The sequence below is a fragment of the Puma concolor genome, chromosome A1, assembly GCF_028749965.1.
Source record: "Puma concolor isolate L17-30 chromosome A1, mPumCon1.1.hap2, whole genome shotgun sequence".
NCBI classification, from domain to species: Eukaryota; Metazoa; Chordata; class Mammalia; order Carnivora; family Felidae; genus Puma; species Puma concolor.
Window position 1 is genome coordinate 220,126,967 of NC_141667.1, and position 21,644 is coordinate 220,148,610.

The window sequence follows — 21,644 nt, forward strand, 5'->3', positions numbered from 1 at the left end:
TACAGAGAAAGACAGATGCCATATGTTTTCACTCTTATGTGGATCCTGAGAAACTTAACAGAAGACCATGGGGGAGAGGGAGGGAAAAAAAAGTTAGAGAAGGAGGGAGGCAAACCATGAGAGACTCTTAAAAACTGAGAATAAACTGAGGGTTGATGGGGGGTGGGAGGGAGGGGGAAGTGGGTGATGGGTATTGAGGAGGGCACCTGTTGGGATGAGCAATGGGTGTTGTATGGAAACCAATTGGACAATAAATTCCATATTAAAAAAAAAATTCCTTCCCTAAGAATATTGATTCTGATCCCAGAAGTCATATCATTCAGGGTCATTTAGGGTCATTATAGGGACTGGTTGGTATGAACATGCTTTTTTTTCCCTTACATTTAAAAAAAATGTTTTGATATTGACAACAGGGTGCTGAAATGCTGTTTATTAAATCCTTCTTAAACATATAAATAAAAGGTTTGTACCCTTTTACAGTGGCAGCTGAATCCATCAAGAACTTGTGTGGGTGAACAAAATGAGCCTGAAAGCAGAGAGAGTAAGTATTTAAAAGTCTCTTATTAAGCTAAGTCTCTTGTTGCTAAGAAGGAAGGATACATAGTGAGTTTTAATGATCAGGTGTTTGAAATTGTGGTTGTAGATAGACCATTTTCTTTTTGCAAGTTAGATTTTTGCCATTCAAGTTGTTTACAAACATTTGTGTATCTACTATATGCTAGATTCAATGGAAAGTGCTGGTTTATAATCAGTCCCATAGAAGCTGCAGTTTAATACAAATAATCATGCACAAATTAAATATATAAATTAAATTTATATGAAAGAATAAACAACAATGCTCTTCTATACCAAACAAAAGCTTGCTGGACAGTTAGAAAGGACAAATGTGTATAATTAATACAGATGGCTCTAAGGCCAAATTAGAGGATATATACTTTTTTATTAGAGTAAAGGTACATTTGCAGAGATTGGTCAGACAAAGGAAATGCTCTGGTTATTTGAATAATCTAACTAAAGTCATCTCAGCTACCAAAAATGAATTACTTACTAGTCTTCAAAGCTTTATTATTTGCATATTAACACAGATATTTTTAATGTAATGTCATCTTTGGGAGATCTTGTAATTCCTTAGCCACATAATTTTGAACATTAGTTATTGCTATACAGTATTATCTTTAAATATTAGCTATGTTATTTGTTTGGATTCTAGGTAAATGGAAGTTAATTATAATAAGTAAAATTTTTTTGATAATAACAATGATTTGATTACCCTGAAAACTTAGGAAATATAAAGGTCTTTGTGAAAAGAATTCCTAGTCTATAATTTCCGTGCAAATATCTTGATTTTCTGTGTTGTGAATTAACTTTACTTATTCAAGTAGTGTATTTTTTATTTGTAATCTGGAAAAAAAATACCTACCCACTCCATCTTTTAAAAAAATTAACCAGGAAAAAAAGAGAAAAAAATGCAAAGAAAAATACATGTGGATCTGTTTAAAGAATGTGTATTCAATAACAGTGTTTGAGGGGGTCAATTAATAATTCCCTGTTGTTAGGGAAAGGACACAATTGGCACTAACCATAAAAAAGATGAATTAATTTATCTATGTTAAAATTAAGAACATCTGTTCATCAAAAGATGTCATTGAAAGAGTACAAAGGCAAGCCATAGAATAGGAGATATTTGCCACTTAATCATCAATAAAGAGCTTGTATCTAGGATTTATTATTCCTAGATCACCAAGGAAAGGAAAACATGCTGCGGTTAGCAGTCCTGAGATTGAAAGGCGAGGTTGCGATAGGGAGGGCCAAGAGCAAGGCTTCTGCTTTGTTGGCAATGTTTTATTTATTGACCTGGGTTAGGGTCACATGTTGGTTTACTTTGTGACTGTTCACTGAACTGCAAGTTCATGTTTTATATATATTTTGGAACAAGTGCTTGATAGCAACAAATAATATTCCTGTCTCTTTTTAAATTTTGTAACAGCATTATTGAGGTAGAATTTGTATAGCATATGTTTGCCCTTTTAAAGTACAGATTTCAGAGTTGAGTGAACCTGCTCGTCAGTAGGGCAGATACTGTACTACCAGAGTGAGTTTTCTGGAGTCTGTTCTTCAACAGTTGAGAATTTTAAGGTAAAATAAACATGAATGTTCCTTTTGAATTTAGGCATTATTTTGATCTTATAACCTATATGACTTTAACAAATACCCACGTATTTGAAGTGAAACTTTCCTGACATTGAGTTATTCTTGAATGCCAGACGGTGTGTTGAGACCCATACCTCCCGGTGAAGATCAGCACCAAAGCAAAAAGCTGTGTCTCGGGAACCGCTAAGAAGTCCTGTCTAGACTGGAGTGAAGCCTCAAGAACTTTTATTGCACTTTTAAAACTCTAGCCTTGTTAACTCAGAAAATAAGGATGGATTTTATGAATAACTGGAAAAAAATTTAAGGAAGCTACTTTATTATCACCATATGAATGATGTTAATGACAATATTTTTATTTTAGATTTGTCTGTTTTCCAGAATATAGTGGTGTGGTCTTTTATTACATTAAATGAGGTAGCAATAATTTAATGAGATCAATTTAATCACCTGTTGAGGTTAATTTCTCCTTGTCTTAGCTTTACATTAGCCAATTTTTTTAGAGGGGCTGGTTCACTGGGGTCACATCTCAGCAGAGAATTCTACACCTTTTAAAAAATATTAATTCCTTCAGATTATGAAGGTGATAATTAGTAAACTGCTCCAGGGAAGTAAATGATGACCTGGCCATTTTTAAGTCAGTGTATGGCTCACCAAAAGTTCACATTTATTATACCTAAAGCTTTTTAATAATCAGAATTTAATTAGGATTGAATCCTAATTAAATCATAATTAGGATCATAAAAATGAAGTTGATATCCGTGATCCCCATTATAAAAGTATATTCCTGACAACATTCTTAATTTTCTTTTAAAACTCTTCCAATATGTAGAAATCACAATGATTTGTTGGACTAGGGTGTTATATCACTGATTTGGGATAGCAGTAGGAAGAAAATACTGTTCTGAGGCAGCACTGATTCTTGAAGTCATTCACACTGCCAACTTTGGTTATGATGTTAACAGTGAAGAAATAGTCTGGAATATTGAAACTAGCCTTTTGTGAATTCCATTCACCAATGCTGCCCATTTTTCGCTCCATACAATTAATAGAGTGTCTCATGGCTTTCAATGGAAGGTTTTAAAAAATTATTTGCAAACCTTAAGAATCCTGGGAATCTCGAAAGTAAAATTATGGCCAGTCAGGTCAGTTGCATTCCAAATTGCTCTTTGTGAAACCTCTCAACTTTTATTTGCTGAGAAACTTTCAGGAAATTAGTCCAAAGATGAAGGTACATGTCTTGCACTTTCCTAGAGTTAGGGAGGGAGTGCATAGCCCATGGCCCACGGGCCTGGATGTGACATCATGAGGCACACCTGCCTTGGCTGTGCAGAGATAATCAGGTTTGCCCCTGCGATCATCCCCTTCCCTTCCACGACACCACTTGGCCTCATGAGGCCTCCTAACGGAGTCTCTCAGAACTCTACACAGGAGAATCCAAATGTTGACCGATGCCCCTATTTGTACAGCAGCCTGCTTAGGTGCACTGGGAGTTCAAAGTCATCATACCAGCCAGTTGAGAAATGCCTTAAATATTGAGAGAGGGGAGGAGAGATATCCTTAGAGATAACTAAGGCGAATTTGAAAACCAGTAGTGAAGCTATTTTAAAATATTTATCAATATGAAAATACTGAGATTTGCTTACATCCTCCCAGTTGCTTCAATATATTAATTATACATGTTTAAATTCATGTTAGAATTGTTTTTTTACTAATATGTCATCCACATTTAATATTTTATAAATCAATCAGCAAAATTTTTGTAAGATGCCAAAGCCTGGTATACTGCCAGGTTTATGGATGCATGTGTTGGATGTTGAGGGGGATATTAGGAGGGAGAAACATAAAATGGGAAAAACTAGGCTTAGGAAGTAGAAAATGGATATTTACAAGCACTATTAAAATATTCATGATTGGGGCGCCTGGGTGGCACAGTCGGTTAAGCGTCCGACTTCAGCCAGGTCACGATCTCGCGGTCCGTGAGTTCGAGCCCCGCGTCCGGCTCTGGGCTGATGGCTCAGAGCCTGGAGCCTGTTTCTGATTCTGTGTCTCCCTCTCTCTCTGCCCCTCCCCCGTTCATGCTCTGTCTCTCTCTGTCCCAAAAATAAAAATAAACGTTGAAAAAAAAAATTAAAAAAAAAAATATTCATGATAATGCCATATTTCCTTCTTTACAACCTTATAAACTTTACAACTCAGTTTTCAACATTTATTGAGAATTTACTATGTAGTACCAGAAGGAAGGCTCTATGAGGGCAGGGATATATATATATATAGACATATATATATAGACATATATATATATATGTCTATATATATATGAATTTATATGTGTGTGTGTACATATATATATGAATTTATATATTTATGTATATAAATATATAAATGTTTTAAATGATGAATCCAGTGCCTACAATAGTGCCTGGCACGTAATAGGCATTCAGTAAGTATTTGTTGATTGATTGAATGAGTACAGGACACTGACTAGATCCTGGAAATAAGATGTGTAAGAAATGCTCCCTCATCTCAAGAAGCTCACAGTCTAGTGGAAGACAGAAGCATGAGAGAATGATTCTTAGAGGGGGTTCCCTGGACAAGCTGCTTTAGCATCACCTGGGGACTTGTTAGAAATGCAAATTATTGGGGTCCGCTGAGACCTATTGAATCAGATACTGTGCGTGGGACCTAGCAATCTCTGTTTTCATAGCTCTCCTAATGACCTTGGAGTTTGAGAACCACCCTATGAATGTAACTATAGAAAGCTTATAATATATATAATTAAAACTACTAGAAATAATAAAAAACAACTCTGTATTGCAAGGAAACTAGGATCTGTTTTTAGCTAAGAAAAGGTATGAGGTATGGAGATGTATTTTTGTTAAGAGAAAAGAAAGTAAATTTTGTCCTAAAGTAAAGCTGGTTATTTCAGAATGAAAAGAGAAAAATAAAGGACAAACTAAGGACATAGACATTTAGGAAAAGAAAAAGAGAAAGGAAGGAAAAGAAGGAAGGGAGGGAGGGAGGGAGGATGGAAGGAAGGAAGGGAGGGAGTTAGTTTTGTAGTCACATTGGCTAAAAATTGAATTGTTATAAAGGTTTTTAAAAATGATACACTTGCTTTTTTGTTTTAATAGTTTGCGTATGTAATTTTCTTTCATTTGCAGAAAGGGCAAAGTTTTGTTGGACTATTGGTCTGCTCTTAATAAGATATTATGAATGTTTTGTTTTGTTTTGTTTTTACCTTTTGAGTAATCTGCCTGGAAAGCAAAAATGTTGTGTTTTACTAAAATACTTTCCTGTGCTTCATGTTGTCTTTATCAGATCTTTGATTACTTAACTGAGTCTTAACGCTAAGAGCTGAATTTTACTTAAAACAATGTAATCTCCTATATTTGCTTTTAAAATCTTTCGTCACTTTGGTTAAAAATATAATTAAGTATTATCTGTGATCCTATTTAGTCAAGTGTCCAAACCTTTTGATATTTTTTGCAAACTTTCCAAAATCGATATTTAAACACAATTTTTTGACCTGGAAAGTAAGTTGGAGTTTTCCAGAGGGTCCCTGGAACATCTCAAAAGATTTGTTTTTTCTCTTTATAAAAGGGAGGTGCTAAATGAATTGGTTTATGTGATATTGCTAAATTACATGGGAAGTATTGTTAAATAAGAAATATCAAGCTTTCTTTACATTGTATCTGTATAGGTATCTGTTTTAAGTGTTGCAGAAATTATATGAAATTCCTAGAAATCAGATGTCCCAGCATAATGTTATCACTGTAATTCCAGTTATTATCTTAAAATGTTGTGTTCCCAGATATAATCAGATTTTCTTGCCAATTGCATTGTAATGAACTTTATCAGATCTTTAACCATGGCCATTTTTAAGTCCTTTCTCCTTTACAGACAGTTACTGTTTTATTCTGATGTTTTGTAAAAGCTTTCCTGTAAAAGTGCTTCATCTTCAAGGAGGTTCATGAATGGACTCTAACAAGTATTGTGGAATACAAGTTTCTGATAACTTTAAGGTCGTCCAACTGAACTGGGTAAGAATTTCCAGAACTACCGAAAAAATGAATTCACACAGAACAAACATTAATTACATGGGGTTGAATGAACATGGGAGTGAGTGAACTGAGGAGGATGATCATAATTTTTTATGACTTTTTGGTTTGAAACATTGCTGTTTTTTTTTAAATGTTTGGTTTTTCCAGATTTAAGAAAAACCTTTTTCTCTTTTCTCTTAATTTATCTATGATTTATAGCAGTTTGTTAAATTATTCCTTTATAAGCAGAATTGAAACAATTGCTTTTTCTCCCTACCTCATACCTCCAGAATTTAACAACTGTTAGTGAGTATTCTTATTTTCATGGCAATACAGTTATTTGAGTAAGCTCAATAAGAATCTGTTCTTAAAATGAGCATAAGTGGAAACATTGGTTATGTTACTGAGGCTTTGACTGGAATGTCATATCTGAGAGATCTACATAGACTTAGATATGACCAGACAGCTTTAAGAAACTATGGTTGACTTTAGGGAGCCAATAAACAATAGAGCCCCTTGGAAAAGTTGGCCTGGTACCTTGCTTACAGGGTTCCCAGCAGCCTTACTAGGTGAATGTGGAAGGTCACTTCCTGGCAGGCTCAGGAACCTCAGAATATTTGGGAGACCTTGAGAAGAGAGGAATTAACCCAGATTTGTAGGTATTGCAGGTGAAGTGTGATAGCAAGTCCTTGGCTTGGCTTCCTAGCCTCAAGAGGCTTTTAAGAGTTCAATCTGAGATTCCTTACCAAAAATTGTAGCAAAACAGAGTTAGAAGAGCCTATATGATCAGTTATTATTCTTGCTACACTTGTGTAAATAGGCCAACTTTATTGAAACTAGATTTAATTTGCAAACAAATTAGTCTTTCTGTGATTATTTTTGGTAGATGGAAAAATTATGTTTCAGTAATACACCTTTATAAATATCAGATTCTAGGGGCGCCTGGGTGGCTCAGTTGGTTAAGTGTCCCACTCTTGATTTCGGCTCAGGTCATTCATGATCTCACAGTTTTGTGAATTCAAGCCCTACATCAGGCTCTGAGCTGGCAGTGCAGAACCTACTTAAGAGTCTCTCTCTCCCTTGCTCTCTGCCCCTCCCTCACTCACTCTGTCTCTGTCTCTCTCAAAGTAAATAAATAAACTTAAAAAAGAAACTTTATGAATATCAGATTCTAGTGCTGTTAATTAGCTTTGAGGTTTTGTTTTCCACCTGTTAAAGTTACTGGATCCTGAGTTATAGTTTCCTCCAATATTTGGCTATAGCTCTGCAAATAAACCTTTCCAATTTTCTCCCAGTTTTGACTTGGAATCAGTAAGAACAAAACTAACCTTTCCCCCAAAGCCCTATAAACTGAATGCCAATGACTTGATATAAACTTTCGGAGAAATGGCCACAATAACTTGTGTTTCAACAATCATGCCTGCTGCTCTATGTGCCACTCAGAAAGTTTACTTGAACACCTGATGATGTTGTCAGAGACATTCAAACTGCAAAAGATGCTTTGACTCTGACATCTAGAAATTTTCTTGACTGACTGCCCCTGGGCTTAGAAGCTGGTTTATAATTTGTTGTAATCATTAACCTTTGTTTTTCTTTTGTTTCCATAGAAATGCCTTAATAAATAGTTGATTTCTCACACATTATAGGCCCAATTGTGGGAGCCCAGTTACATCACAACCTCCTAATATTAGATACAACCATTTAACTGAACTGAGCTGTTTTTAAGACTAAGAGATTAATTCCATGAAACAGTAAAATAATCTACCAACTCAGCTTCTGGATTATGAAGCTTTTTGCAGTTTCAAAGGTGGACTGAAGGGAAGCAAAATATGCCACTCCAAAAAATATGCCACTTTGGCATATGGATTATGTTGAATTAAAATTATTTAAGAAATAGCCATTGTAAGAAGGACACTCCTTTGTCCCCCTGGAAACAGGAAATAAACTCCCGTGTGAAGGGCACCCTCTCGGCACCTGGCGGGTAAAAGCATTCTCATCACTGGAGACGGGATTCAGGACTGAGAAGCCTGTAAAAACAGCTTCGTTACTTCTTCATTAATTTGCCACCCCAAGCCCAAATTCCTTCATCAATTCTTCACAAATAATTGTTTCTGGGTTTTTTAAAAGGTATAAAGGCTGCCTGCCTGGTCACTTCTTTTGAGTCTCATATTTGTATGGCTTGTGTATATATGGAATTAAATTTGTTTTTTCTCCTGATAAGTTATCTTATATCAATTTAATTTTTAGGCCCGCCAAAGAATCTAGAAGGGAAGAAGGGAAAATTTTCCTTTCCTTACACATCTTTTTTACATTTGCTTTCAAGGGCACATGCTGGTTTTTTTGTTTTTTTGTTTTTTTGTTTTTAATGTTTATTTATTTTTGAGAGACAGAGAGAAACAGAGCACAAGCAGGGGAGGGACAGAGAGAGAGGGAGACACAGAATCCGAAGCAGGCTCCAGGCTCTGAGCTGTCAGCACAGAGCCTGACACGGGGCTTAAACCCACAAACTGTGAGATCATGACCTGAGCAAAGCCGGCTGCTTAACCAGCTGAGCCACCCACGCACCCCACATACTGGGTTCCTGGAAGAACATTCATGCTTACTGCCAGACCAGCACTGTTTCAGAGGCCAACCAGAGAGCCTCTCAGGACCATTACCAAGTCAGCTCTGATTATGCCCACTTCTAAGAGAGACTTACAGCCAATCCATTTAATTTACTCTGTTACCCTTTGTCAAATTTCTTCATTCTCCTTAGCCTGTGATACCTTTCCTATTGGGAAAAGATAACTAGCTGCTCTAACCTGGGTGACTCTGTTCTGGTTAGTAGAGGAAGCTTTTTGGGCCAGAACCTTTGTGGGTTTTCTAACTTCTCTGTAGTTGAGCAGATTGGTCTTCCAGTTATGCTGTGGCTCATTGTGCTGACACAGTGAAGGAAATGTGCTAACGGGTTATGGATGGCTACCTCAGTCACCCCAAGAAGGGACTGAGTTACAGCTCAGGCCACGTTTATAACCTACTGAGTGTGGAACTAGGGATCTGTTATTTCAGGCCAACATGTAGATGTATTGCTACCATTTACTCAACTCCTGAGCACCTACATGCTAAACGCTCTCCATCCCAAATGGAGACAGTGTAATTTGCTTTGGTCACTTTTTAAAATAGAAGAAATTAAATTTTAGCTGTCAAAAATAATAAAATTATATTTTGAGAAGTTAAGAAATTTGTCCAGTAGCAGACTGAATGCATAATGTTTATTTTCCAGAGTTGACTGTATATCATTACCTCCAAGCACAAGTTTAAAGCTGTGAGTTTTTCAGAATCCTAACTAAATGATGTACCAAAAAACCTTTTATTGAGATTTTAGAGCAGTTTACTAGCTTTGCTAGAGTTTTGTCTTTAATTTTTATCACACCAGAAAATCAGGTTTCCTAAACCTTGGCACGATTGGTATTTTGAGCCAGATGACTCTGCTGTGAGGGTTGTCCTCTGCATTGTGGAACATTTAGCTGCATCCCTTGTCTCCACCCACTAGATGTCAGTAGCAACTCCTCATCCAGAAGACAGCCAAAAATGTTCCTTAGGGGGCAAAGTCACCCCCAGCTGAAAGCCACTGACATAAACCATCAAGTGAGTGTAAGTGTGTATTTTACGATACATGCCTTACTAAGGCCATTTCATGTAGTATAATGATACCTAAGGCCTTTTCTATGGCTAGATCCCCAGATTTGAAGATGACAAATCGAACTGATTCATTTTCACATCTTTTAAAGCCCTTAGGTTTAAGTCAAAAGCAGTTTGAAATCTCACATCTCTGATTTTAATTTGGGGGGGGGGGGGGGTGGGGAAGGTTATAACCTGTAGCTTTGCTTGGTTCTGTTTGTTCGTTTTTCAGATTACTGATACATGTGAATCAGCCAGACCATTTTGTAAATACCCTCAACCTGCAATAATTTTTTCCACCTGTTTCCAAAAGGTAATGGAAAATCTAGAGTTAACACCTAGCTGGGCTATACATCAATCAATCAAAAGTTAACTTGGGTGAGGTTTGGTCATAGCTGGATGTCATACAGAGACAGCCTGATTTCCTTCTCTTAAGAGCATAGAATTGAGTCTATTATATTTGCCTCCCAGCACAGAAAAGTGACATACCTGTTCCATGGCCTGAGTCATCATACATACTATGATTCATTTTGCAAGGATAGAGCAAACTGTTGGGTCTGATCAAATTTTCTCTTATCTGTTGACCAGGTAGGCCTATCTTTTCTTGTATCAGCATTTGTCATGTATCTTAAAGTTATTGATTTTTTTATTCCTTTTTTTTTTTTTTAAGTAGACTCCACACTCCATGTGGGGCTTGAACTCATGACCCTGGGATCAAGAGTCACATGCTTTACCGACTGAGCCAGGTGCCCCTAGACTCATTGATATTTTTAATACAATTACTGTTGACCATTAAAAATCTAATGGACCTACTTAATACAAAAAGTACAGAACTTTTCTATAATTTAGGCTGAGTTTTGAAGATCCTGTCTCCAAGTAAAACAAACCCCACTAGTAAGTACCAGTTGAAAATGAGGCCCATTTAAAATGGAATACCCTACATTAAAGTATGTGGAAGTTGGTCTATAAATATATTTACCATGTACATTGAACTGCATTTAAACAGACAGATTTCAAAGGAACTCAGATTTCATCCACTGTAGCACACTTTCTATAAATCTGGAAACAGGAGAGTCTGGGAGATGAAATGATTTCTTAAATACTAGTTCACAATGTTGCAAGGGCCTAATCAAGAAGTGTCAGGATTGTGCCTCCCTTCCCCCCATTTTCAGTTTTGTTTCTAATGTAAGCTCACATTTGACATGTTGGCTGATTTTAACATGTATGTTACAGTAATAAATTCAAGGACCTCCATTATTGTCAATTTAGTCATTTTTTAGTAAAATTATACCTACATATTTTAAATGATAAATAGCTCTATAAACCTTACTTTGAATTGATAGATAGCTCTATAAACCTTACTTTGAATTAAGATGTTTATTTTTAGAGAGAGAAAGCAGGGGAGGGGCAGAGAGAGGGAGACAGAGGATCCGAAGCCAAATTTGCACTGACAGCAGAGAGCCAGATGTGGGGCTCAAACTCATGAACTCGTGAGATCATGAGCTGAGCCAAAGTCTGATGCTTAACCAACTGAGCCACCCGTACTCCCCTGAGCCATTGTCTTTTGAATTTCCATAATGGAAGAGCTTTCTTTCACCTCACTCCCCTCTCTCCATGCTCCACACTGTTACACTTTTGTTTTGGTTGCATCAATATTCACTGTTTGTCATTATGACTCTGTAAATACTAATCACAGTTTGTCATGTGTACTAGCATTCCTTTTCCTTTCTTTATTGAATTTATTTTCCTGAATTCAAAAATTGCCTTTTTTTTTTTTTTTTTTTTTGGCTTGGTTTTCTATTTTAGTACTAATCTATAGCCAAACTTGTCTCCCAGTTATATAACCTTCTCTCAATACAGTCAGGCATATTGGGTATCCTAAAAAAATTCTTTTTGAAGAAATCCCTCCTAGAGCCTTCTGTCCACCTCCAGTCTGGACTGATTGCTCACTAGACATGCTGCACAGGTATCTTTTGGGGCCCATCCTTCACAACTGTCCTGGGAATCCCCTGTTTCCAGGGACCCATGCCTTTCTCTGTTTGGTGGGGCATGTTTTTCAGAAGATTCCTGAGAAAGGATACAGAGAATGGGTACATGGTAGCAGGATGACTGTCAGATAAGACTTTGGGTGTGGAGCAGTTTTGATACTCTGAGTATCTGCCAATATCTTCATTCCTCACATTTAATTGATAGTTTGGTTAGGTATAGAATCGTAGATTGGGAATCATTGCCCCTCAGAAATTGGAAGGCATTGTTTCATGATCCTTGTTACACTACTAGAGGAAGTTTTGAGGTTTGGGTTGAAACCCTAATAAACTAGGGTTCTTCACCAGATATTCTGGAACAGTGTAGAACAGAGCACATGGCATCATGCAGAGCAGCAGCCTTTAGGGCCTCGCTTTCGTAGGCACACCTCCCAAAATGTTGCTGTTGATTTCTCCATTCTCTTTGTCCTGTAAGTTTATATTCAAAATAAAACAAAAATCCTTTACTTTCATTTTAATGATTTTGAGGACGAAAAATAGAGGTAAATTAATATATTCACATCTTCATTTTTGTATTTTCTGTAATGTTTTGGCCTTAAGCATCAAATTCCCACAGTCATTTTAAACATTTTCACTAATATATTTGATACAAATAGCCACCCCATAATACCATTATCCATCTTTTCCTTGGGGTTAAGCCCCTAAGGTATTGTGCTAGAGCAGTGCATGTTCTTCCACCAAGGACTTTTTTAAAGACTTGATGGAGATGAGGAGTACCTGAGAAAGATCCTCTCAAAGCAACCTTTGGGGATAGAGTCAAATCTTGTTCACCATCACTGTAGCATCTGGATGTGTTTGCATTTGTTATTTCTGATTTCTTTTTTGGTTCTGGTGTTCAACTCTGATCTGTGCTAGAATTGGTCCACTAGGTGGCTTCAGGCTCCGGTTCAGTTCAGACCCTGGCTCTCACCCTGTACCTCCGAAACATCCATCCCGGGTACTCCCTGATGAGCTTCCCCTGAAGCCTGAGCATTTACTTTATGATCATTTTTTATAATAACTCACTCTACAAAATTAAAAAAAAAATTATGAGGGGCACCTGGGTGGCTCAGTCAGTTAAGCTGACTTAGGCTCAGGTCATGATCTCACAGTTTGAGTTCGAGCCCCACATTGGGCTCTCTGCTGTCAGCGCAGAACCCACTTCTGATCCTCGTGTCCCTCTCTGTCTGCCCCTCCCCCACTCACTCACTCTCAAAAATATTTTAAAAAAACAATAAAAAAAAAATTTTATGATACATTCGAGTGAAGTTTCAGTATGCAACACATTCAAGGAATTTTCATGATTTGTAATGATTATGCACAATGGAAAAGCAGTGAAATATTATCTGTTTTTACCAGAGGGACCATCAAGCTTGTGTTTCCTTTGTGGTGGTAGAAATAACTCAAAAGACTAGCAAGTATACATGTCTACCCATATGTCATCATTTTTTATTTTAATTTACCACATAGAGTTACAGCTTTCATTTCCATAAGGATGACTGTAACCCAGCAAGTTACTGTTCCTGCAAACCTCGCCTGACTTCCATTGTCTGCCAGATCTTTTCAGTTTGGTCCGCTTTATTTCTGTGCCAACACTTTTCTTTATAAACATGAATTCTATCTTTAGTGACACTAAGGTACATGAGTATTTCTCATTTTCTGAATGTTATTTCTAAACCCATATAGCTTTTCGGGGAGGAGAAAGATATAAGGGGAATCCATGCAGGGTTTGTTGAGTATAGCACAAAGCAATTTGTTAGGGAAAGCACATGTCTTTCAGAAGGACATGAGCCAGGACTTTTCTGGAATAACTCTTCCCCCAACTCCCTCCCAGCCACTCTAGATATGAAGGCAGTTGTGTTTCTGCAAGTTTCAGTTTTCAGAAATTGGAGTCCAGGCCAAGTTGAACCAGGAGAAGCTGTGGTCCATCCCAGTGCTGACACCCACACCTAAAGGTGCTCGGCCTGGGATGTATCCCCAGGGCATGAGGTGGAGTAAGGAGGCTGTTTGCCTGTAGAGAACACAGCTCTTCCTAATGAGTGGAGCTGTGGGTGGGGTCTGAGCAGCATGAAGTACCTTGTAGAGTCCGATGTGCCCATTTCCAGAGTTTCAAAAAAAGAAAGCAAGAGTTATGCTAGAAGATGCAAAGGTACTGTGGGTGCCTGATGTCATTAAATCTCAAGGATGTTAAGCCCATGAGCAGTGAGTCTCCTGTGTAGCATACCACAACCTCTGGCCAACTTGGTTTCATCCGTGATGATAACCAGTGGTAGTTCTCCTGGCTCTTTATCTGAACACTCCATGACTCATCATCCCACTGACCAATATTTCTGAGAGCTTACTGTGTGCCTGGCACTCTGTTGAGCAAACCCAGGGACACACCCTGCCCTCGTGGAACTTATAGTCCAGCTGGGAGTCAGATGTAAATATCCATGAAGATAAATGAAAGAGAGGTACGTCGAGAAGAACTAGTGGTCTGACAAAAATAAGCACACGTGACTCCAGTTCTCCACCCAGATGTCTGGTATTACGCTTCTCAGGAAACTATCAGCTGACCTCAGTGGATCCAGAAGGTTGTATTGGTTTAGGCTCTTGAAAAATACTCCATGCTTAACAAGGAAATATTTCAGAAAGCATCCAGAAGAACAGAAGAAAAGTAATGTTAAAAATGCAAATAACTATACTTTCAGATACAAGTGTTTCTGTTGACAAATTTTGCCATACCTGGTTCATTCTGACACTGAAGTAGCCTTATTAAAGGACACTGTTTTGGCTGAAATTATACACTTTAGTGTCATCTAATGGAGAACCCATATGCTTGTTGGGGTATTAGGTGGAAAGAAGTGTTTTCTTTTATTAAAAAAAGCCAAAGTTGGGGTCCCTGGGTGGCTCAGTTGGTTAAGGTCCCACTCTTGATTTTGGCTCAGGTCAAGATCTCCCAGTTCATCAGATCGAGCACCACATCGGGCCTGGAGTCTGCTTAAGATTCTCTCTTCCTCCTCCTCTGCCCCTCCCCTGCTCACTCGCTTTCTTTCTAAAGAAAAAATAATAATAATTAAACATGCTGAGGAAAGACACCATTCAAACTACTATAATCATGCCCAAACAATTCCCTAATTAATGGATATATATTATAGGATGAATACAGGGTAGGGAGGCTCCACCTTTCTCGGCTAAGGTTGCTACCAACGTGACAGACAAACTTCAGTTCTTCCTGCCTATTTGATCTGTGGGAATTGTCCAGAATCAGATGCCATCATGGGCCTCTGCACAGACTATTCGTTCTGGGAACGTCTCCAACAAAGTCGTTGTAAGTGGCCCAGTAGTGGTTTGGGTGGACCAGGAGGGTGACACAGAATGCATGGTCAGACCATTCTCTAAAAATGCTTCAATGGGGCTCCTGGGTGGCTCAGTTGGTTAAGCGTCTGACTCTTGGTTTCTGCTCAGGTTTGTGAGTCGAGGTTTGTGAGTCGAGGTTTGTGAGTCGAGCCCTGCATCAAGCTCTGTGCTGACAGTGCAGAACCTTCTTGGGATTCTCTCTCTCTCTTTCTCTCTCTCTCCCTCCCTCTCCCTGCCCCTCCCCTGCTCATGCTGTCTCTCTCTGTCTCTGTCTCTCAAAAATAAACTTAAAAAAAATTTTAAAGATAAAATTAAAATGCCTCAGTGACAGAAGCACCATCAACAGCAGAAGCAAATATTTACTGAATTTGATCCAAGCGCCCAAACTGAGGAAATGCGAACACTGGGAAAGAAGGTTCTAGTTCAAACTTCCTAGACTTTTATTTTTTTTTTTAAGAAAACAGACATCTCCAAAGAGACTTTTATGTTCTAAGGGACAAACAAAATCGTAGTAAATTAAATGTGTACTGTTTATTTCAGCTGGCACATTAACTCTATAGTTAATGTGATGTCTCCAAGCAAGGTGGTTGGCTCTCTTTACATGCTAGAATAATCAATGATTTATGTACCTGACCATCTTTTCATAATCCTTTACACAAGCATGTGTATTTATGACTGTTTTAGAAAACTTCGAGGATAATTTTACTATTGAAAGGGATTATAAATTTTTTGCCATTGTGACTGTGCTTGTTTAAGCATATCTAAAATTCTTCTGAAGTCAAATACTTTTTCAGCTAGAACAGTGAGGCATTGTGGCAAAATAGGCTGGGGGGCTTGCCAGGTTACATTTGCTAAAAATGGGACATGTGTTTATTTGGTCCCTCAAGGTTGGAACTCAGAAATCACCTTATCCAGTGATTATCAACAGGGGCACTGATGCCATATTGAGTGTGATCATTTTCCATTGTTTAGGACTATCTTGAGCATTGTCAGGGGATTTAGTACCCCTGGCCCACCTGCACCAAATGCCACTTGAATCATCTAGAAATTTGGACAACAAACGCCCACAATGGGGTGTGCCATGGGGGACTGCCCTTGGGTGAGAAACACTGATCAATCCAATGACCCATGAATGGGCTGCACAGGTCCCCTTCCACCATCCTCTAAAGATAACAGGTCAGCCCGGCTCTTCTGCCATGCGCCCACACCTCCAGTGATGAAGAAATCACCACCTCCTAAAGCCACATTTGAACTCTACTCATTATTAAAATGTTATTTTTTGTGACATAACTCCCCCCCCCCCCATTTCCATCATTAGCCTTTGGTCTGTAACACAGACCTCTTTGTTTCTCATCCTCTTCCACATGAATGCCCTTCAGTCTTTGAGAGTAGCCATTGTGTTCCTGCTGTCCCATGACAACCTCCCACCCCTCCTGGAAACTTACTGTGTCATTGTACATGGTTTTGCACTTCATGGCAAAGCACTTTTTGTATTACCTCATTTAATTTTCACACCATGATGTAGGGGTGATCATTTCCTCTTCACAGGGAATGAAATGGAGTTTCAGACCCAATGACTGACCCAAGGCTGCACTGTTGGTCATTGGTCAAGCAGGAACATGAATCTAGTTCTTATGCAAATTCAGTACCTGTCACACTTCTCCCAGTGTTCACTAAATTTTGTCCAGTCTCTCCCTTTCCAATGCCTTCTTTCTTTCCATCTCCACCTCTGCTTGTCTCCCATCATAGAAGGCATGATGGCCCCAATTTTTTACCCTTTTTGTATTTGCATCCTTTACCATATTGCTTTGCATTTCTTCCTAGCAACAGGTGGAATATATTTCTCAGCTCTTGATTTTAGGTTCAATAGAATGAAGTGAAAATGTCATTATACCAGTTCTGAATTTAGGCCTCAAGAAGCCTTGTATGTTCCCACTTGTTCTTTTGCATTTCTGCCTTCATTAGACACAAGGAGCAGAGCCGCCTCAGCTGTTCTATTTAGATTAGCTGACCCCCAGCCAACCCAGAGGCTTGCAAGAAAAAAAAATTGGTTTTATTTAACTTATTGAGTTTGGAATTATTTGTTATGCAGCAGTTGCTAACTGATACATTTCCTCAACCTTCAGAAAACAAAGACTTCCCTTTACCCACTGTTCTTCTTTCCCTCATTACTTGAAAGCCTGTACTAGCTTTCTTAACATCTTCATCTTTTGTTTCACAAACCACTGCTACCTTCTGCTCCACTCTCCCTGTGAGAAGGGGCCCCCAACTTCTAATGGCCAAACACTACGTGGTCCTGACAGCCTTTAGCGCCTTGAATCATCCTGCCCTTCTGTAACTCCTTCTTTGGTTTTCATGACACTTCCTGTGTTTCTCATCTCTCTTTTCTCCTGTCAGGAGTCTCCTTTCTGCCCTTGTTGCCTCTTGCTTTCCTTCTCTCTCCCCAGGGACCCTAGCCTCTCTCATGACTTCAAGGACCACAAAAGTATCGACAGCTGTTTGTAACCCCATGTCTCTTCAACATTCCAGCTGTGTGTGCATGTCTGTTTCACAGCTCCTGCAGGGGGTACTGATGGTTTCACCCAGGAAATGATTGCAGGTGGAGTGGAGGAGGAGTGGCATAGGAAGAGATCAGTGGTCAGGACTCCAGACCAGAAGGTACTGCAAGAATCCAGGCAAGAGGTGATGTGGCCAGGCTCAGATGTCAGAGTCACCAGAAACCCTTGATTGAGCACCTGTGCTTCCTCCTGCAAAGCTGCAGTTTTGTTTTTGGACTCAGGTACAGGACTTCACATTTATCCTTCTTAAATCTATTCATGGTTAGCTTTGGCTCAGTACTGCAACCTGTCACACTCCTTGTTAATTCTATTATACCCACTTAATTAGGCATCCCTCCTGGACCGATGTCAATCAGTCATTTGGTCAATGTGTTACTTGTATCCTACTCAAGGCACAGATAACACTGAAAAGAAAGGTTCTGGCAGGAAGAATACAGCAATACCTGTTATTTGTTTTAGCTACCAAATGGCTGCATGACCCAGAAATTGATGCAGGTGTGGCTGGTAAGTGAAACTAGAATTTGAGTATTATTGGATGCTTGGGGATTTGGAATTGGGGGGTGGGGCAGAGGAGCATGGAGGGGACATAGAAGGACAGTATGACTCACTGGAACTGTATATGGTTGTAGCATCAGCCAGCAAGGAGTAGGAGGTTGGCAGGGGAGAATGACACCAAGAAGGGCTTTTGGAACACTTCTGTGGTGCAATAGGGAGCCATAGAAGGTTGTAACAGGACAGAATCATATTTGTACCCTTAAACAATCACTCCAGCATCAGTGTGGAGAATTCATCCGTGTGGAGTGATGGCTGGTGGTTGGATCAAAATGAGAAACGATGAGGATATGAGCAAAGGTGACATTTGTAGGGAATGAGAAGAGGGGAGAGAGAATGTGACTGAATTGAGCAGAAAGAGGGCAGAGTTGCAGGGAGTTAGCAGGATCAGCCTAGAGGTGGTGCCACAGGAAGTAATAGGGGAAAGACACAAGTGAAATTATGATTCATAAAGAATGAATCGGCCTTTCATTCAAAAATACTGATTGAAAAAATGTACATATCAAGTCAGCACTTTCTACGTTCCAGTCACTGAGCTAGACTCCAAGGATGTGTCTGTGAAGAAGACAGACATTGCCTGGCTCCAGGAGGTCTGCGACCTGGTGTGGGAGGCTCCTGGTGTGCTTGGGGAAGACCCAGGCAGATATTTAAGCTGGGGGTTTGAAGGATGGGGTCAAGAGGCAGCCAGACAGAGTATATGCTGGAGAATAGCTTCAAGCGAAAGTGACAGCCTAGAAGGGGAAAGCCCAGGGCAGGAACTGACAAGAAGCGGGGTTTGCTAGGACCTCCCGGGAGCCAGACCAGGCACCCGGTGCTTGGAGGACAGTGGCAAGGGCTTGGGTGTGCTTCTGAGTGTCCAGGGAAGCCATTGGAGGTTATGGGGCAGGGGAGGGCCGGGGCCAGTCTGAACTATGAGAAGTTCCCCTGGGAAGTGCGCGGAGAGCTGCCCCCCCCACACAGGAAAGTCCCCCCCCCCCCCCCCCCCCCCCCACACACACACCGCAGCAGCAGCAGCAGCAGCTGCGGTCAGGGGCAGGGCCATGGCGTGGCCTCAGAGAAGCGTTCAGGCCGGGCAAGTGATTGGGGAGTAGAAATATGAAGGGATGGACTGGGGGTGAGAGGACGGAGAGGAGTCACTCAGGACCTGGTATGCTGCTGGTGTGAGCAAGTGGGGCGTCGAGGGGGCGCTCGGGAAGTCACCGGCTCTGCCTCGGGGTCCTAGTGCCCATCCAGAAGAAGGAAAGCTTAGCCGCTTGGAGATCAGACAAGGGGTCTGGGTCCTCAGTGATGGGGGTCACGGGCATGCACATGGGGGTGTAGAGGTAGAGGAGGGTATATGGGGCCATTCAGGAGAGGAGTGGTCAGAGAGGAGGTGTGGAGGGACAGTGGTCACAGTCTCCCCTGTCCTGGAGCGTGGAGGGAGAGAAGGGCTGACAGTGGAGAGGGTTCTGGCCGCCGGTCAGGCACTGTGCGTGAATGAATTCCACCGCCAGCAGCCTCGGCGCATCCTGGATGGCCCTTCTGTGGTGAATTGACTCTCACAGACTCCTCTCCTTGGCACTGTTGGGGGCTGCAGAGAGGAGCTCTGAGGAGAGGGCAGCATCCAGCCTGGGGAGGAGCTGCAGGGACACTGGGGCATCGTCTCCAGCGAGGTGGCCCATCAGCTCCTCACTGGCTTCCCGCAGGCAGCTCACACCAGATCCCAGCTCCTATCCATGAGGCCAGGGCCAGATCCTGAGCCTTTCCCGACAGCGATGTTGGGTGAAGTCCTGCATGCCCTCCTTGCCGTGGCCCTCTCCTCCAGGCGCTGGTTTCCTGGTGGCTCAGGCTGTGTGCCACTCGAGGACACAGACGGGCACAGCCAACTGCCAACTGAAAACCGCCAGTCTGCTTGGAAATGTCCCCTGTCAAGGTGAAGGGCAGCCTGGTGCTGCCAGAGGCCACCAGGTGGCTGCGGGCACGCCCTCCTCCTTCCTCCCACACCGCAGGCAGCACAGAGTCTCATTCACACAGATAGGCCAGGTCACGGCCCTGTGAATGCCATGCATCGCCCCCAGAAAACGGCAGAGGCTTCTTCCCCCACAGCAGGAACAGCAGTCTGCAGTTAGGGCCTCGCCTCTGTTCCTGAAGCTGGCATCTGGACCAGGGCCTCTCCAGGATGGGGCTGGGGAAAGAGCCAGGCCTAGCTGGGAGGTCAACCACCTTTTGTCCCGATGGCACTTTTTCAAAGGTATGTCAGCCTGGTCTTTAATGGAAATACCAAGCCTCTTAGTGAGCAGCTCTGGCCCACAGAGCTTACTTACTGCATGAGACACAGACTCGGATCGATGTCGCCATGACTGGGTCTGGTGGACACCTAGAAAGAACTTGGGGCCGTCAGGGAGGAAGGAGCACAGACCCAGCAGCCCTCAACCCTCACTGAACAAACGGAGGAGGCTGAAGGGGAGGAACATGGTGGTTTCCCCCTGAGCCTCCACAGCTACAGGTAACATAAGAATACACCTGAAAATGGGGTGAAGGACTGGGTGTGTTCTGAGGCCCCAACTACAGCAAGGAACGGGTGGCTTCCTCCGCACGTGGACTTCTGTAACCCCCCCAAATCAGTGCGATTGGCCCCTACTTTTCTTGAGCTCCAGATTCATTTGTCCACCTGCTGCCCAGAGTCTCCATGTGGAGATACCATACCACACTATCCAGAGCTGCCCTCACCGTCTCTCTCACACGATTCTGTCCCTCGGGTGGGCACATGGCCACAGCCACAGGCCTGTGAGGTGCCCTCGTCCTCGCCCTTATCTTCCAGAAATGGCACGGAACTAGGTGTGGTCGATGTTAAGTCCTGAATGTCTCACAAGTCCTGTAGCTTCTGCCTCTGGGCTGTGGGTTTGAATCCCACTCAGCCATGTGCTCCCTGTAGCATCTTGGGCAAGTGACCCTCGCTCTGCCTCTGTTTCCGCATCTGTAAAATCAGGGTAATCAGCACATGCCTCCTACGGTGGTTTTGAGGACTGAGTTTTGTACCTCCTGAAGCGTCTAGAGCAGCAGGCACTAAGTCAGCAATAGCTGCCTTGATGATAGTATTAAACCCTTAGGACAGTATTCAAGACTCCCCTCCCGGCCCCCTCCACACATCCACACCTGACACACAGGGCACGCACTTCGTCATTCTCTGACCATGCCATGCTCCAGGGCCTGTGGCTCCTTGTGCCTGGATTGCACACAGCAAACCTTTTCCCCGGCTGGCAGTGAGCCCCTGAGGGCCACTGAGGGAGAAGACAGGGAAGCACCTCCTGAGCTGGCTCGTGACTCACAGGTCACCCACG

General features: G+C 41.4%; 1 protein-coding gene across 2 annotated transcripts in view; it reads left to right on the forward strand.

Annotated features, from left to right (window-relative positions):
• Window positions 1-6,172, forward strand: part of CDADC1 (cytidine and dCMP deaminase domain containing 1) — a 48,495-nt gene extending 42,323 nt beyond the window's left edge. Inside the window, exons 9-10 of one of the 2 annotated variants that reach the window (XM_025924259.2) lie at window positions 481-541; window positions 2,265-6,172. In XM_025924259.2, the coding sequence (XP_025780044.1) occupies window positions 481-541; window positions 2,265-2,338 (135 nt within the window). In that variant the 3' untranslated portion in view covers window positions 2,339-6,172. Of the gene's footprint in view, window positions 1-480; window positions 542-2,264 lie in introns of those variants that run through there. The other variant, XR_015253304.1, reaches the window with a different exon arrangement.
• The last annotated feature ends 15,472 nt before the right edge of the window (window positions 6,173-21,644 follow it).